At 29.6% G+C, this 18,908-nt stretch overlaps 1 protein-coding gene across 1 annotated transcript in view; it reads left to right on the forward strand.

Moving 5' to 3' along the window:
- LOC136075519 (intraflagellar transport protein 81 homolog) overlaps nt 1–18,908 on the forward strand; it is a 52,323-nt gene that overhangs the window by 18,339 nt on the left and 15,076 nt on the right. The window contains exons 15-18 of the mRNA XM_065788907.1: nt 5,844–5,930; nt 6,655–6,783; nt 7,225–7,314; nt 13,224–13,310. Of these exons, the coding sequence (XP_065644979.1) occupies nt 5,844–5,930; nt 6,655–6,783; nt 7,225–7,314; nt 13,224–13,310 (393 nt within the window). The remainder of the gene's footprint in view (nt 1–5,843; nt 5,931–6,654; nt 6,784–7,224; nt 7,315–13,223; nt 13,311–18,908) is intronic.

The raw sequence follows: 18,908 nt of genomic DNA on the forward strand, positions 1-18,908 counted from the left end.
ATAATATTCTTGTGCTAGTAAAATAGTAGTGGCAAAAAAATAAAAATTTCAAATCACTTTGTGTAATCTAACTAAACTTTTTATATCTTGTGTAAATTCAAGATGTATGTATATATGCATGTAAGTTTGTATGTATGTATGTATGTATGTTTGTATGTTTGTATGTTTGTATGTATGTATGTATGTATGTATGTATGTATGTATGTATGTATGTATGTATGTATGTATGTATGTATGTATGTATGTATGTATGTATGTATGTGTGTATGTATGTGTGTATGTATGTATGTATGTATATATGTATGTATGTATGTATGTATGTATGTATGTATGTATGTATGTATGTATGTATGTATGTATGTATGTATGCATATGTGCATACATGTAAGTATATATGCATGTAACTGAAAGTTTCAACCAGGCTTTGAAGCACTGGAAATAAAAGAAAGTTTCATTATAACACTAATTTTAACACTCTCTATACAGTAAATTCCCAGGAAGTCAATCACTAGTTAACTTGAACTTTTGTTATCTTGAACTTTTGTTTTGTCTCTTAAAATCTTCTAATTGATTATTATAAAAGTTATGGTTAAGTTGAAACTCAGATAACTCGAACTTTATTGAGTCATTTTTTCATCCCGTTTCAGGAAATTCTTTGGATAACTCAAACTCTCCATATGAGAAATAAAGAAATTAAATCAACTTAGTTTTTAAAAAAGTCATTACATATAAAACATAAATAACAGTAGTCTAATATTTTTTTATTTTGATTTTTTTGTATTTAGATCGTTATCAGGGCTAAAATAGAGCTATAATAGAACTATTATAAATAAATCAATATAAAATATCATTAAAAAAGCAATTATTTTTTAGTTTTAATGAATTTCTTAATAAAAGACTGCAAGCTTTTAGAAGCAATTTTATTACCAAATAATAAGGAAGTCAATGTGTTGCTAAACTTTTTTGAATGTCATCTTTTATGAATACAATTCATAACTTTTTTCACTGAAACATTTTTTACACTTTTATTAGTATAAAAGTGTATATTTAATGTTTATACTTAAGCATTAAATGCAGAAAAATTGCCATAACAGAGCAGACAGTTTTGAAGTGGGGGAGGGGGTCACAATTGTAAATTTCTAAAAAAGTTCTCTTTATCTTAAAATTTCTAAAAAAAAAAATCCATTAGAAAAAGTGTATGAGAGGAGGAGGGGGAGCATGAACCCACTCATCTCATTTTTGTAAAAATGATATCTCACTAATATCTCATTTATAGAAATTAGGATTTATAGGGTTACATGTCATAATAGGAATTAGCTTTAGTTGAACATTTGTTAAGTTGAACCATTTTCCTTGGTCTTTTAGAGGTTCAAGTTATCGGAATTAACTGTATTTACTAAACAAACTGAAAAAACTGGTATTAAAATGCCACCATTAAGACAAGTTCTTACTTTGTAATCACAATTTATGTAACAAGATGTCCCTCCTTTGACTAAGCTATAGCTGCAACTAATGGCATCTAGCCGAATTCATTAAGTTACATTTCAATGTACGATAACATGAAAGAGTACATTACAGATAGCATGAAAAAGCTAAGTTAAGGAAAGAAGATGCTCAAGATTGTATTATGAGAAACACCCAACCAATGCAGAAACAAGGACGCTGAAACAATGGTAATAATGATAACAAATTATACAATTTGCAAACTTGTTATTATGCTTAGATAGGCTGAAAAAAGTTTTTTTTTTTTTATATTTTACTCAAAACAAGACTGCAAGCAACCACTATTAAGTTGGGAGTTACTATGAAACAAAGAATAGAGTTAAAGAGCAAGGAAACAGTAGACAGAAGACTTAAAAAGTTGTAGGTTGTATGAAACAGGAAAACATAAAGATGGAAGAGGGTTCCAAAAGAATAAAGTGTGGGGAAAAAAAAAAGATGAATAAAAGTTTTTATAGCATGTAGGGACAGATACAGTAAATTGATGTGACTTAGCTGAACGATGAGTTAAACAAGAATTAGTTTTGAATGATGGAACAAGAGATAATAGCAACTTTAAGCATAATTTTGTATTTGTAGAAAAAAGAAATAAACGCACTTTTATGACAATAAGAGAAAGGTTCAAGCTTAAGAGATAAAACATGTCCAAATACATTTACAATGCATTTTCAAACCTTGTCTAGAAGAGAAAGAGTATCATTAGAAGAACCAGCCCAAATACGGCAACAGTATTCTATACAGGAACAAATAAGAGATTTGTAGAGGTTGAGAATAGAATCAGTAGTAAGAAAATGGCAAGCACACTAAAGAGAAGCAACCTTAGCAGATGCTAATTTAGTAATCGATTGTATATATGGCTTCCGTGAAAGGTCAGTAGTGAACAGTTATCCAAGAAGATGTAAAGAAGAGGACTCAGTGGGAGGATTGCCATACATCAATATAGGAATCTCATGAGTATTGTGAGTTGTTTGCTGTAAATAACTAAGTTTTGTTGGAGTTAATTTACAAAGGCTTGGAATCTGCATCCATAATCAATAGAGTAAATTCACAAGCCACTGAAACCCAAAACGTGTTACAGAAGTGAGATCAGATTCAAAATTGGCTAGCTGTTCTAAGCAATCTAAAAGAAAAGACTTTTTGTCAAGACAGGAGTAAAAAGTTGAGTCATCAGCAAATAGATATAAAATTCTTTAGGTAGGAGATATCTTACTATAGAACCACTTTAAGTGTTAGGTAGATTATTGATGTAGATAAGAAACAAACAAGACCAAGGATAGAGCTTTAGGTTACCCCAGAAGTTACTGAAAAATGAAGAAAAGTGTTGGCCTTTGAGGATGATTTTGATGAACCAGTTTGAAAGAAATGATTTGATAATCTCAAGAACTTTCCCAGATACACCATATGAAGCAAGCTTATTGAAAAGACCAGCATTCTAAACTTTATTGAAAGTTTTAGATACGTCAAGAGCAATAGCCCTAGCCTTGCCACCTCCATCTAATGCACAATGAAATCTTTTAGTCACAGCAGTTAACAAGTCGGCCATAGAGCGAGAGGATCGAAATTCATATTTATTGTCTGACAATAAATTATTTAATTCATGGGATGTAAGAAATTTATTGACCAAAGATTGAAAGACTTTGCTAATAACAGAAAGAAGACTTATCAAACAATAATTGGAGGGGTCAGAATGTTCTGCAGAGTTTTAAAATCGAAACTACAGATGCCATTTTCCAGCAAGCAGGAAAACAAGGTTCAGTCAAGCACTTGTTAAATAGTTTTGAAAGAATTAAAGAGAGTTATGGAGAACACTTTTGTAAGACTATGACAGGAATGTTGTCTGGACCGAAAGCTGTAGAAGAGTTTTATGAAAGGTAGGTCTAGCATTCCATCCCAGGGAGATGGAATGTTAGACCTACTTTTGTTAATGGCACTGCTTTCCAAGATTTGCAAAAAGTCTCTAGAGTCTAACTTTTGAAGTAAGATATGAGAATTAACAATTTTTGAATAATGTGTTTAGCATCAGACAGCGCCTTTTTATATCGATTTTTTACAATAATAAAAAGGTGTTTGTTCTTAAGAGAGTTGTCCTTTTGAAAAAATGATTATGATTAGATATAGCAGCTGTACAAGAAATTGAAAAATATTGAGTAGAATGAGGCTTTACTTGAATCCAATGAGAGGGATTAAAGCTTCCATTTCTGCCTAGATCTAAGAGGTTACATAGGAGGCGCATTTATCAGCAGAGAGAGAAAAAATATCAGCACAAGAACCGTCATAAAGAAAATCATAAAAATAATCCTAGTCAGCTTTAGGGTAGTAGTAAGTAGTTCGATGGTAGGGTTAGTCTGAAGGAGAAGTACGAATTGAAAGGTTTATAGAGATCATTGCATGGTCAGAGCCACCTAAAGAAGAACAAGGGGAAACTGAACACAAGCTAGAGTCAGAGACAAGAAATAAATTGAGGAGTGAAGGTAGATGATTAGGGTTATCTGGAAAATGAGTCACAATGTTAACTATCTGAGTAAGAGATTGTGAAAGACAGAAGTTATGGGTTTTAGTGCCAGCCGAGTCAGTGGTGTTAGAGCCAAGCCATTCAGTGTGATGAGAATTAGAAGTGTGATGAGAAAGTCTCTAATAACAACAGTATTTGCAAAGGGAGAAAAGGCCATGGTCAATATGATCAGAAATTATATCTAAAAGAATGCAGTCTTAAGAAAAAGAAGAACGATAAAGAACAATAAGAAATATGATAAAGTGAAGAGGTGCTAAGCGAAAGCACATAAAAGGATGGTCAAAGGATTTAAATCTAATTTCTTGACAAATAAGTGAATTGATGCGTAAGTATACCCCCAAGTCAAGCATGGGACTGTTAGAGTCTTTTTGAATCAAAGGATAGTACCCATCAATGCTGAGATCTGAAAAAGGAACAGCAAAATTTAAATTAGTCTAACAAAGAGCAAGCAAATCTAGTAGGTAGTTGGATTATTTTTTATGTTTAATACTTTGGGTTACTTTGGGCATGATTTAAGTTAAAAGAGAACTGAACTCATTCATGAATAGAGCATGGTATCCTAAGCAATGAGCTATGTAGTTGTCTCAGTCCTGCTAATTAAACCAAATTCATCACTTAGTGCTCCTTATGTGGCCTTGACAATGCACACCAAAAGCATTAACAAGGACACTATTCATGCTCAACACAGCACTGCTGATACTCTGATATTTTACAGCTGTTGATGGAATCAGCCTCTCTGAGAGCTACCACAGAGTTCGGAAACCTCACTACCAGCGAGCCTCAAAACCATTAAACTGAGTTTTAGAGCTGTACCCTTGTTAGGAGATAACAGGAAGAGTTGCATAGTCATCATCAAGCTGGCACAAGCTAAAATCTTTGAGTAGAGCTAAGAAGATCCAGTATTAATCATCCTAGGCAGAAAATGTAACACAATAAAAGTTCTTCAAAATATACTTAAATTAAACAGCTGGTTTGTTTTAAAAGAAACAAGAAACAAAAACTTTTACTTTGAAGGTTTGCTTTAAAATTTTACTATTACTTTAAATGTTTTTTTTTTATTTTTATTTTTCTAATTTGACCTTTTGTTTTAAATTCAAACAAAAGGATAAGTTTTTGATGAAAAATCAAATTGAATAAAGAAATTTAAAAAAAAAAAAATTGTTTCAGGCATACTAAACCACAATTTATCTACATTTGATTTAAAGGATTCTCATAGCTAAAATCAAGCAAGACAAACACAGCATGATGGGGACTGTATAGAACTTAAACTAAAGAAATTTTTTTTATTAACAGAAAGTCTAAACATCAAATTGCCTATTACATCACGAAAATATATTAATAAATTTTTTATTTAACTAATAAATTTTTTTAATGCTATATTTTTGATATTTTTTAAAGACAAATGATTTTTTATCATTAATTTATTTTTATTCCTGATATGTTTCTCTGGACCTTTATGGTGTCTTTTTTTCTTTGAACCAGCTTTAAGTTCTTCATTTTCTTTTTTACTTGTTTTTTAGTTTATTTTATTTTCTTTCTATTTTTTTAAATAATGCTTTTATCTTTTTTCATTTTCTATTTAGAGTTTCTATTGCTTTATTATCTACTTTATTGCTCTTATATTTATCTCCTTAATATTTAATATGCATATTATCCCATTATAATATTGTGTAAAAATATCATGCATAAAAATAAGTTTCATCACATTACTTCTTCTAATAAAGTACTATAAATATAAAAAACACTTCTGTTATAGCTATTTATTAAAAATAATGTAAATATATTCGTGTATGTAGTAATATCATTGTAATAATAAAATATAATTTTTTAGCTGTCTGAAATTCAAGCTGAAATAGGTGTGTTAAGTCGTACAAAAGAAATATTACAGTCAAAGGATGAACAAACTCAAGCATTTTTAGTAAGTTTTATCATTTTTAAAGTTTTTTCTTTCGTATTTTGATTATAAAAACTAATATATCTATGAAATAATGCAGTTCTATTATAATGCTTCAATTCTTCATTAATTTTAAAAGTTGAATTGTTGTAAATACTTTTTTGAAAATTGTATTATATTTAGTTACTTATTTTAATTATGCCTATTGATTGCTACTATGCCTTGCAAAACTTTAGATTCAAATAAGTAAGTTTTTTTTCTTACCTGTATCTAAAAATCATTTAATAGTGCAGGGACATATCTACTTATAATTAAAATTATTTAATAGTGCCACGACATATGAACTTTTAATAAAAGTTCAATAGGTAATATTTTAAATAGTTTATAGTATAATTAATAATTTTCAAAAATAATATTTATTTTAAATTTTTTAAAGTTAACAAGTTTTATCTTAATAAAAACATCAAATAAAACTCATAAAAATAATTAAATTTTAACTAAGTAGATGCTAATCTTATTTTAAAGACAAAATAGCAAATAAATAAAGTATAACTGTAAACTTTATCTGATCAGAAAAGTGAACTTTATCTCGAGGCTTAGCTTTACACTTTATAACTGTCAATATATAATTATTTAAAAAATTGATGATATACTTTTTTTTGGTTGTTTTTACTGAATTGGTTTTTATAATTGATATAAAATTACACAATGCTTTTCAGCATTGTGTTAATTTATTCAATTTTCTTAGTCAAATCTTGAAGCAAAACATGGTGTATCTGGTTTTCACAATACTAAAGAAGAACTTGAAAAAGTGTCTACTATTAAGAGTGAATTGGATGAACAGAAAGGGAAAACACTGGAAGATATATCAAAAATGGTATGATGATCCTAATTATAATGTTTAGAATCACAATGATGATGATGATTAATGATGATGATTGATGATAATGATGATGATAATGATGATGATGATGGCGGCGATGATGATGATTAAAATGATGATGGTGATGGTGATGATGATGATGATGATGATGATGATGATGATGATGATGATGATGATGATGATGATGATTATGTTAATGATGATGATGATGATGATGATGATGATGATGATGATGATGATGATGATGATGATGATGATGATGATGATGATGATGATGATGATGATGATGATGATGATGATGATGATGATGATGATGATGATGATGATGATGATGATGATGATGACGACGATGATGATGATTTATTTAGGTAAAATTATTTTTTAAGTGATACATGATGAGGATAATGTTGATAATGACATTGATAAATTTTTTAGGTAGTGCAACTCACAAATACCATTGCTCAAAAAAAGAACTCTCTTGCGCCAATCATTGTGGAGTTACGTCCTTTAAGACAACAATGTCAAGTAGATACTTTTTTAATTTTTTGTTTCCTAATGTATCATGCATAACATATGTTTACTGCAGAATTTTATATAGATTTTTTTTAATGATTAAGTATTTAGCAATCATTTATGGTCCAAAAAATCCTTTTTTAAAACATTTTAAAAAAAATAAAGTGAATATATTTTTTTAATTTATTTATAAAAAATATAGATAACACAAAATTACCTTGGTATGGTTAGTTTAGTTTCAAACATTTATATCTCAAGCATCAATAATTTTTTTTGTGTGGAAATACTGTCTAATTTATCCTTATTTTATGTTCTAAAAAAATAATAATAAAAACTTTATGGTACAATTAAAAACAACAAAAGATCTTTTATGCTAATTGATAATTTTTGAAAGTATTGTTGATGTTGGTGACAAGATCTACACAAAATTGCTTATTTGAAATTTTATTTTCATTTGTTTATTTAAAAACAATTAATTTGAATGTTATCAAATAAATATTATTCTTTATTTATTCACATGAACAAAATCAATTCTAATATTATTTGGAAAAAAGCTGTAAAATTTAGATAACAAATGCTTTTTTTAAACTTATTCTTAAAATACCGTAAGTTACATGATAATCATTTGTACAAAGAATAAAAAATCAAATTAGATTGGATATCCCATTTTTTAATAATTCTTAAATTTATAGAAAAAAATGAATCATATAGCTGGTCTCTTTTTCTGATCAGATATCCAAATTTTCAGATTTTTTATATAAGATACCGAGATAAACATTTTATATTTTGACATTAAATTTACAATATAAAAATTAAAAACAAATTTATTGTAAACATTAAGTTATAATTACAATTCCCCTATAACATTTTAAAGTTATGTTACGTTTCAATCGGTTACAATTGGTAACAAGGTTACATTCTCTAATCATTAGTTAAATATTAAGTAAATAAACTTGAAAATGCAGTAAATATTTGTTCTGCATTGCCGTATTGCTAAATCCATCTTTTATTTTATTTTTATTGTAAAATAGCTTCGTCTCAATTGGTTACTTTGTCACGAAAAAAAAAAAAAGTTTCAATACGCAACAAGACGTCGCAAATGTTTGTTTTTTTTAACTTTATTACGTAACTTAACTAACGTAGCGCAACTAACGAACAATTTACTTTGGTTCAAAAGTTATTTGACCGATAGAAAATAATTTATAGTGTATGAGCAAAAACAAACATTCTCGTCTGCCGTAACTAGTGGGATTTGCCAGGGCTCTGCGTAAACGTTACGTCTCAATTGTTTTTTTTTTAATTTTTAAAGTGTAACCAGTTGAGACATAATGTAGTGTAACGGAATCTAGATTTGAGACGTAACTAAAATACGTCTCAAACATAGATTTTTTTAACTTTACATCTCAATTAATTACCCTTTAAAAAAAAAAAAAAGACATAATAAAACATAAAAAATTTATTTTTGTGACATATTTTAATTACGCTTCAATTCTTAAATGTCTTACATTATGTTATGTCTCGGTTGGTTATACTTTTAAAGGTAATAAGTTCCTTAGATTGTTTATGTACCATAAGTTATTTTAACTTTTTGATGTACTTTTTTTTTTTTTCACTTTTTCTTTATGTTACTTTTAAAGCTTTAAAAGTTGTATTTACCTTTAAGAAGTCTTTTCTAAAAACCAACCCACAAGCGTGGGTTAGTTTTTTTGGTTACAAAAGTTTTGACAAAGTCGTTATTGTGTTTTCAAAAATCTATTAGATAAATAATCAAATATATAAATAATATTGTTTATAAAACCACTTTTTCAAATACCATAACTCATGATTTATAATATTTAACCATGTGTTTGTCGAGACAAACACATTGTTATTGTGCTTTACACAGTGTGTGTGTGTGTAATGTATACAGCCTTGCTATACACATTGTGTGTGTAATGTGCTATACACAGTGTATATAGCCTTTCAAAATCCAGGTTGGCATTTCAGTAATGCAGGTGCAAAACCCGATCTATTTTTGCTTTACTAAAACATACAGTTAAAATAAATACACCTAAAATCATTCATAACAAACATGGCAAGATCATTAAAATTTATTAAAAAGTAAATTAAACTTACTTTTCAAATATCTGTTGTTTTCAATTTTTTTTTTGCTCAAAATGTTTACTATGTTATTAAGTTTTAAAATTTTAAGTTTAAGTTTTCTCTATGATTAGAGTTTCTTTTGCTTTTTTTATGGTCAAAAAAACGTGTTTATCTAGTTTTTTTGCTGTTTATCTGCTTTTTTTTTTTTTTAGCAATATTTAATTTTTTTCGGACATAAATTTTGGAATAGTTTTCTTTTATTCTAGTATATTTTTAGTATATGATCATTAAAAGCACAATTACATGTATAAACACCATTTTACCTTTTTTTTTAAATAAAAAATCAACTTATATTTTTAATAAAAAATTAAATTAGCTCTTAATTAGTTATATATATAGGCATACTGTATGGGAATGTTTATTTGTCATGTTGTACTTCCTAACAACTGTGATTATATCATTAATATATAGAAAATATACTTATCCTATAAGAAAATTATCATTTTAATTTTAGTTATATATTAGTATATAATACCAGGCTAATTTAATATCAGACTTCAAATGCTCAAAGAAATAAGCAATCTATCAGGATTGCTTATTTTTTTGAGCATTTGTATATTACGTGTTAGCCTTACATTGTTTGTTACATTTGTCAAAAAAAAAATTTACCCTAATGAAAAAAGACCCTATACTGTACTTAATTTTTGGTAAAGTTTAAAAATTTTGAGTTAATATGTTTTATTACTTTTAAATAGTTTTCAATTTAGTTCTCAAAGGTGCTAAGTAATGTTGTACGTAATTAAAAAGAAATCTTAATATTTAAACAAAAATAAGCAATAATTTAATATAATTTTAACATGTATTTAAACTATATAAAGTATAGCTGTAAAACAAAGTACAGCTGTAAATAATTCATAATTTGTTTATTGATAATTTATTTCTTTTATCTGTATTTTTTATATAACTATATGAAAATTTTCATGACATGACATTTTCATATAATATGATATGAAAATGTCTAGATAAACACTTGTAAGATTTTTCAACATGCTTTGTTGTTCAAGGTGAATTTTGATATCTTGTGGCAAAAGGAACATATAACTTTTTCCATTTTGCTAATTTGGTTCAGAGGTTTAAATAAATGGACAACTAAGAGTTTATTTCTTCCCCCTGTATGTAGAGCTTAACCATAGTTGATTACCAACAAGAAGAACAAGAAGAAATCACTCAATAGTTCAAAGATATCCTTTCTCTCTATACATATATATTTATATATATATAGATATTATGGTGCCTTAAAGCCCCTTTAAGATAAAAAATCACATCTTTTTTTATCACAATTACAACTTTTTTTAATGTTATATCAGTTGACAAATTTCATTAAGTACTTTATGTTTGTCGAGGGGGGGCCGTAAAATATTATATATTGCTCTTAAAAATAACTAATACATTGAACTCAGCATTTCTTATTTCAAATAATGTTTCAAAGGTAAAAAAGTAAAACTTGGTGTGTACTGGCTAAAAACTATTATTACTTATTTATTTTGATAGTCTTGATATACTTGATATACTTGATAGTCGAGTTAGCTGATCTTACTGTTATTGTCACTCATTGCACAAAGCTTATAATATATCAAGAAATGTTGTCTCTCTAACAAGAGTTTGGTTCATTAAAAGACTATGCTGAAAATTTTGCTGAAAATGTAAAGTTAACATCCTGAATATAGAAATTTCTTTAAATTTCTGGTTGCTAGGTTTGAATTTAAATTAATTATTTACATGGTCAATACCATAGTCTAAACGTTGTTTGCAAACACTTGAATATTTATTTTAAAATTAATTGTAGATTATAAATTTACTTGATAAAGCGTAGTACAGGCAGCGATTCACGAGCTAATTTTTGGCTAGGTTTTGTGATGTAAGTAAAATATTTCCGCAATTTGTTTTTGTTGATTAATGTTCGATGACCGCCTTAGATTTTAATAAAATAGTAAATAAAACACATTTTAGTTAAAAATTTTACAATGGAAGCCAAAAGAACAGAAGTTTTAAATGATTTAGTTTGATTCATGCGGGTTTGTCTGCACGTGAAGTGATTCGTGTTTCTGGAGTATTTAAAACTTCATTTTACAAAGTGCTTAAACATGGCAGTGCTGAAATAGCCAAAATGCCTTCTCTAGTGAATAAAAAAGTTGATAAAAAGTTCACAGAAAAGCTTAAAAAACATGTTGAAAGGATTCTACCGTATCCATCAGAAAGACAGCAAATTTGCTCAATGTTGATAAAAGGACAGTCAGAAGAACTCTAAAAACACTTGGAAAAATCAGTGTGGCCTGACCTTCATGTCAACTTTTAACAGAAAGACTAAAAACTTTACGATTGGAACAATCAAAGAAGCTTCTAAATTAGCTAAAAAGCCATGCTTTGTCAACAGTTAGCATTTTCTCAGATGAAAAACTTTTTGTGTTGACTGTGTGATAAATAGGCAAAATGACAGATTCATTGTGCAGAAGGGTGACAAAGCACCACCTGTGTGTCACACCAAGCACCCTCAGTCCATCATGATACTAGGAATCATCGCTTCTAATGGAGAGAAATGTGCACCAATCTACATCAAAGAGAAAGCTACCTCTGATGTGTATATTAGCTTACTAAAACAGTATGTGGTGCCATGGGTGAAGAAGATATTCCCAGAAAACAATTACATTTTTTAACAGGACAATGCACCTTGTTATGGGTCCATAAAAACTCAACAATATCTTCAGGACAATATGGCTAATTTCTGGCCCAAACACTTTTGGCCACCATCCAGTCCTGATCTGAATCCCCTTGACTATAGTGTGTGGAGCATAGTTGAGAGTAAGGGTTGCATCTCAAGTGTCAAGTTACTGAAGTCATCAATTACCTGTGCTCGGAACTCAATGTCAAGGGACTATATAATAAGCACCTGCCAGTCCTTCCGTCTTGGGCTTTATGCGATGATCAAAAAAAAAAGAGACTTAATTGAATGTTAAGGTGGAAAAAGTATGCATCTTCAACTTTCCTTCTATTAACATTCCATGAATATAATTTTTTATGCTTTAAAAATTCATTTTGAAAAATGTTATAAAAAGTTTACAAATCACTGACGCACCCTGTACATGCTTGAGGCATTATGTGTGACATCTTTTTAACAGGTGCACTTTTGCTAATAACCAACTTTACCTTGTTATTTAAGCTGTACTATTTAAATGTTTTCATTATCTAATTAAATGCTTTCTGCATTTGTAACACTTAACATTTTTGCAAATTTATGTCAAGCACGTTTATTTTGCATAAAATATTTGTCACATTAACAAAGTCAGGCTGTTTGAAATGTTTAAGTTTCGCCTATAACTCATCTCAAGGTAAGTCATAATGGATGTAAATATATTTTATATATAAATCATTTACTTTAAGTACATAATTATTTATTAGATAACTACCTCTTAAAAAAATTAGAATAGCACTTTAAGAGAAATACTTTAATCTATGTGCTGGGGTTGGTTTTTGTCAAGGACCAAATGAGGCACAATTGTTAGACCATAAACTAGCTCTGGCCATAGTGGCAACATTAGTAAAATTGGAGACATGAACTTCCTAGTTTATGCTTTTGCACAGTGCGCAGTGACAAGTTCTTAAATTTTATCTGGTTGTTAAAGTGATTTTAGAGCACTTTAACAACCAGATAAAAATAAAGAAATAGCATAAGCTATATATTAAATGTTTTCACAATTTATCATCTGATAAAATTTGGTAATATATATCTTTATAAATAAATATTTTTATTATTAATAGTTATAAAATCATTTATTTTAAAGGAGATGACAATAGAGTATGATGAACGCAAATCTGTATATGAAACAACTGCTGCAGGCCTAGAAAGCAATATTTCAAAGTTAGATCAGGTATGAAATCTAAATGTTTTATTGCTAATACTGTATAATTATGTTTTTATATTTGTTTATTTATGTTTATCTATTTGTTTTTTGTATTTTTTTCAATAGATAATCCAACAATTTTTTTTCAAATGTATATGATTTAATCAAATCATTACTTACACCAAAATATAAAATCAACTTTAGGAAAGTATATTTACTGAAATGTGCTACACAAAAAATATTGCATAAATGTTTTATATTTTAAATGTTAATATATATATATATAAATATTTTCCAAGTAAAACTTTTTCAGTTCCTGATAGATATTTAAATACTAGTTTAAGTTTTACCTTTAATTCATTTTAATTTTTCCATTTGTAATATTTTATGTAAGATCAATGTTACTAAAACAAGTTGGGAAATTTTGCTTAGTGAATTCACAAGAAGTTTTTGGGTTTACTGTAATTAACTAAATTATGAGCTTAATACAAATAAAGATCCTCAAAGAAAAATATTTTAAGTGCATAAATGACCAGAACCACGGTTATTTGGAACCATAAGTATTTAATTTTTTGTGCTACCTTGGAAATAAGTGGAAGAGTACCAATTTTATACTTTGACACTTGAAAACTTATGAGAATTAAATTTTGCTACTAAACAGTATGTTTAGTGTTAAGTCTTTTTTTGTTTTGTTTTTTTTAAACATCTTCACTTCCAACAAGGCTGAAGCAACCACTAATTAGAGTTGGAAGTAGGGTTTTTCATTACTGTTTAGCAGTAACAGTAAAACAGCTATTTTTTGGTCAAAAATGAAAAACAGTAAACAGCTGTTTTTTCAGAACTGTTTTTACTGTTTTTAACGACTTTTTCATGTTTAAAAAATATTACGTATTGGTGATACGTTAGTGTTTTTCCTTGTGTTTTTCAAAGAGAAGAAAGTAAAATCTTGGGTGTTTTTAAAAGTAACACATTTAACAGTACGTATTAAATCATTTTAATTTGATTTAAGAATACAATAACAATGCTTATATATTTCAGCAATGTTGTCAGTATGGGATTTTGCTACGAAACGAAAAAATCCAAAAACAAAATCTCTCGAAGGACAATGCTTGCGATGCAACAAAATCATTGTCTGTTATGGAAATTCTACAACTACATTGAAAGCACATCTTAAGACACATGGAATTGATTTTGAAAGGTCAGCAGCTGGCACATCCAACGAAGAACCAACAGCAGAGAAAAGAACAAAATCAATTTTTCAATCGAAAATCCCTCAAAGAAATAGTTACAGATATGGCAACTGATGGTATTTCAATTAGAGCAATAACTAGAAACAATTATATTCTTCAATCTATATCACGAGATGGTTACAAACTTCCAGCTAATGAACGTGATGTCATGAAATTAATTATTGAAGATTTTAACGAGAAGAAAGCAAAAGTTGTTGAAATAATTAAGGAAAAACTTGCTTATGGAGCAAAATTCAGTATGTGCGTAGACGAATATACAACAATAAGAGGAAGACGATTCTTTGGAATTAATATACACAGCAGCGATGATAAAGTCACTATTAAAATTGGTCTTGTTCGCATTGTTGGATCTTGTTCTGCTGAAGACATGGTTGTCGCTATGAAACAACATTTAACTGAATTTGGAATTGACATGAACAAAGATATTGTTGGCTCAACTCAGGATGGAGCAGCAGCGAATAAAAAGTTCATTAGACTTGTGGATATAATTGGCCAGTTTTGCCTAAACCATGCTCTACATTTGGGTGTCTGCGATACTTTATATAAGAAAGAGAATGAAATTGAGGAACACTATTTTGATAGCGATGAATCTGATGAAAGTGATTGCTTTGATGATCGCCTTGATTTGCTAAATGATGACGACATTGAACAATCTGAAATTAGTTATCACGATTTGCTTAAAAATTCTCGAAAGCTTGTCAAATTCATAAAAAATTCAACAGTTCGCAACAACATTTTTTTGAGTAAAGTAAAAGCTTTAACAGGACGTGAAATTGAACTACATCTTGATGTAAAAACTCGCTGGAATTCAATTCCAACCATGTTGGACTCGATTATTAAGACTGAAATGGCAATTCGAGAGACTTTATTTGAGTTCAATGCGACACACATTTTGGATTCAATTGATTTTATTGCTCTTTGTAATCTTTATGATGCTATGGAACCGATAAAACTTGCAGTTCAACGTTTAAGTCAGGAAGATGCAACATTAGCAAGTGCTGTAATAATTTTGGAGTTTATGTTTAAAAAATTGTCAATGATCAACAGCAAAATCAGTGAAGAATTGTACAATAACTTGAAAATCCGTACTGATGAAAGATTGAACAAGGATGTTATGAGTCTTTTAAAGAGTTTAAAAGATCCTTCAAACACTCCAACAAAAGCAACATTGATATTTGCCGGTCGTCTTGCTTCTCGATTGTTTGGATTTGATGAAGAAACTGAAATATATGAGTCGATACAATCCAAATCTGAAAATGTTAGTCTATCACTAAACGACGAATTAAACTTGCTTCTTCGTAAAGAACATACAACAACAACAACTGGATCAGATTTCAAATGGTTAAAATCGGAATTCACTCTTTATAAGAACACTGGACAACGTACAGAAAACCTTCTAAAATTATTCAATGCACTTTTAAGTATTAAACCAACATCAACTGGCGTTGAGCGTGTTTTTTCAGTTTGCACAAATTTTTGCACAAAAATTAGATCGTGTTTGTCCGACGAGTCACTTAAAGCTCTTGTCTTTTTAAACTTTTATTATAAAAAATGAAGAAAAAATTGTAGTTTATATTCGAATAGCTGAATAAAAAGTTAAAGTTTTTCATCCTTTAATAAAATTCAAAAATTGGGTTTTTTAATAGCTTTATTTATTTAGTCTTCTTCAAGTAAAGCTTCTAAATTTATTTTTGTAAACAACATTGACAAATATAAGGACATTGACGTTTTTTGCTCCTTAACTTGTGTCATTATTTTAATTTCTTATAAAATTAAAAAAATAAATAAAAAACAGCTGTTAACAGCTGTTTTTTTTTAAATTGAAAAACAGTAACAGCTGTTTTTTCAAAACCACTGTTTTTGAAAAACCCTAGATGGAAGTTACTGGAAGAGAAAAGACAAAGATTATAGAGCAAGATAACGATTGACAGACGACTTAAAGGATTTCAAATTATATGAATCAGGAAAGCAAGATGAAGGAAGCAAATTCCAAAGAACCGATGTTCGAGGAAAGAAACTATAGGAATAATAGTTTTTAGAGCACTTCGAAGCAATCACAGAAAAAGGATGAGACTTAATTAAATGACGAGTAACACAAGAATAAATTTTAGTAGATGGCACAAGAGATGCTAGCTCTTTAGAGCAGCGCCCATTATAGTATCTGTTGAAAAGAGAAAGAGAAGCAACATTACAATGATATAATAATGGTTGGAGGTTGGCTGCAAGAGCAGGTCCAACCATGTTTACAATACGTTTTTGCACTTTGTCTTGAGGAGAAAGGGCATTATTAGAAGATCTTCTCCAGATATGGCAACAGTATTCCATACAAGGCCGGATTTGAGATTTATAGAGATAGAGAATAGAATCCGGAGTAAGAAAGTGTTGAGCTCGATAAGGAGATGCAACCTTAGCAGATGCTAATTTTGCAACCGATTTGATATATGGTTTCCAAGAAAGATTGGAAGTAAGAGTTAATCCTAGAAGATGAAGGGTAGATGACTCATTGAGTACATTACCATTCATAAATATAGGAAGATCTAAACTATTGCGATAACGATTGGCTGAAAAAAATTGAGTTTCATCTGAATTAAAGTTCACCAGCCACTGTGAGTCCCATACTGTAGCAGAAGTGAGATCCTTTTCAAGCTCAAATCCCCCCTCCAAGCAATCAGAGAGTGTTGGCTTCTTATCATGACAAGAATAAATAGTAGTATCATCAGCAAACAATACCACCTTAGATGTGAGAATATCTGGAAGATTGTTAATGTAAATTAAAAGAGTATAAAGCCAAGGATTGAACCTTGAGGATCCCCTAAAGTTACAGAATAAGAAGAAGAGTGCTGTCCATTGAGGACAACTTTTATACTACGATTGGAAAAAAAGGATTCAATAATCTTAAAGATTTTACCAGATACACAGTAAGAAGAAAGCTTATGGAGAAAACCAGCATGCCAAACTTTATCAAAAGCTTTAGAAATGTCAAGAGCGATGACCTTAACCTCTCCACCTTTATCTAATGCACGATAAAACTGTTATTACTGTTAGCAAATCAGCTGTAGAACAAGAAGATTGAAATCCATATTGATGATCAGAAAGTAAGTTATTAGATTCAAGATGAGAGATTAAGTGTTTGTTAATTAAAGATTCAAAAACCTTGCTTATGATAGGAAGAAGATTAATGGGACAGTTAGATGAATCAGATTGCTCTCCAAAACTTTTGAAAACAGGGATGACAGATGCCGCTTTCCAGCAGGCTGGAAAACAAGTTTCTGATAAGCACTTGTTGAATGTTTTGAAAGTATAGACGACAGCTCCAGAGAACACTTCTGCAAGACTATAACAGGTATGTTGTCCGGGCCACAAGCTGTAGAAGAGTCTAAGCAGGAAATCACTGTAGCTACAGAAGCAGGAGTCAAGCAATGGATCAACCTGTTTGATGGCTATATCAGGTAGAATGCAACTAGCGGAATCAAGAGATGATATTGATGAAAAGTTCTTAGCAAATAATTCAGCTTTGTCTTTAGATGAGGTGACAAAGTCTGGACCATACAAGAAAGATGGAAATACAGATTTGCCCTTATTTTGATACTATTGAAGATTCTCCGGAAGTCACGAGAGCCTAATCTTTGTGATGAAATACAAGATTTTATGACTTGAGAATAGCGGGCTTTGGTGTTAGACAAAACCTTTTTACAATGGTTTCTTGCAGTAATAAACAGATATCTGTTTTCTGGAGAATTGTTTTGCTGATAGATATGGAAGTAATGGTTTCGATTGGCAGTTGCAACAGCACAATGTGAGGAAAACCATGGAGAAGAGTGAGGCTTGACTTGGAATTGTCGAGAGGGAATAAAAGATTTCATGCCAGCCTAAATCCACGAAGTTATGTAAGAAGTACATATATCAACAGGAAGATGAAAGATTTCTACCCAAGGACCATCACGAAGAAAATCATGGAAAGAGTCCCAGTCAGCTTTAAGGTAGTTGTAAGAGGTATGATGATAGGGGGATTTAGATGAAGAAGAAGAATGAGGTAATAGTTTTAGAAAGATCAAACTGTGATCAGAAGCACCTAAGGGTGAATGTGGAGAAATTGAGCACTGACTAGGATCAGAAACGAGACATAAGTCCAATAAGGTAAATGATTCGGGTTGTCTGGAAAGCGAGTTGGAAAGTTGACTATTTGAGTTAGGGATTAAGAAAGTCAAAAGTTGTAGGCTTTAATGCCTGCAGAGTCATTGACACTAGAGCCAAACCATTTAGTGTGGTGAGCATTAAAGTCATCGACAACAACAATGTTAGCTGATGGATAAAGGGAGAGGGCTTCGTCAATATGATCAGAAATAACATCAAAAAGAGTGTAGTCTTGAGATGA

Source organism: Hydra vulgaris, chromosome 01 (assembly GCF_038396675.1).
Source record: "Hydra vulgaris chromosome 01, alternate assembly HydraT2T_AEP".
Classification (NCBI taxonomy): domain Eukaryota; kingdom Metazoa; phylum Cnidaria; class Hydrozoa; order Anthoathecata; family Hydridae; genus Hydra; species Hydra vulgaris.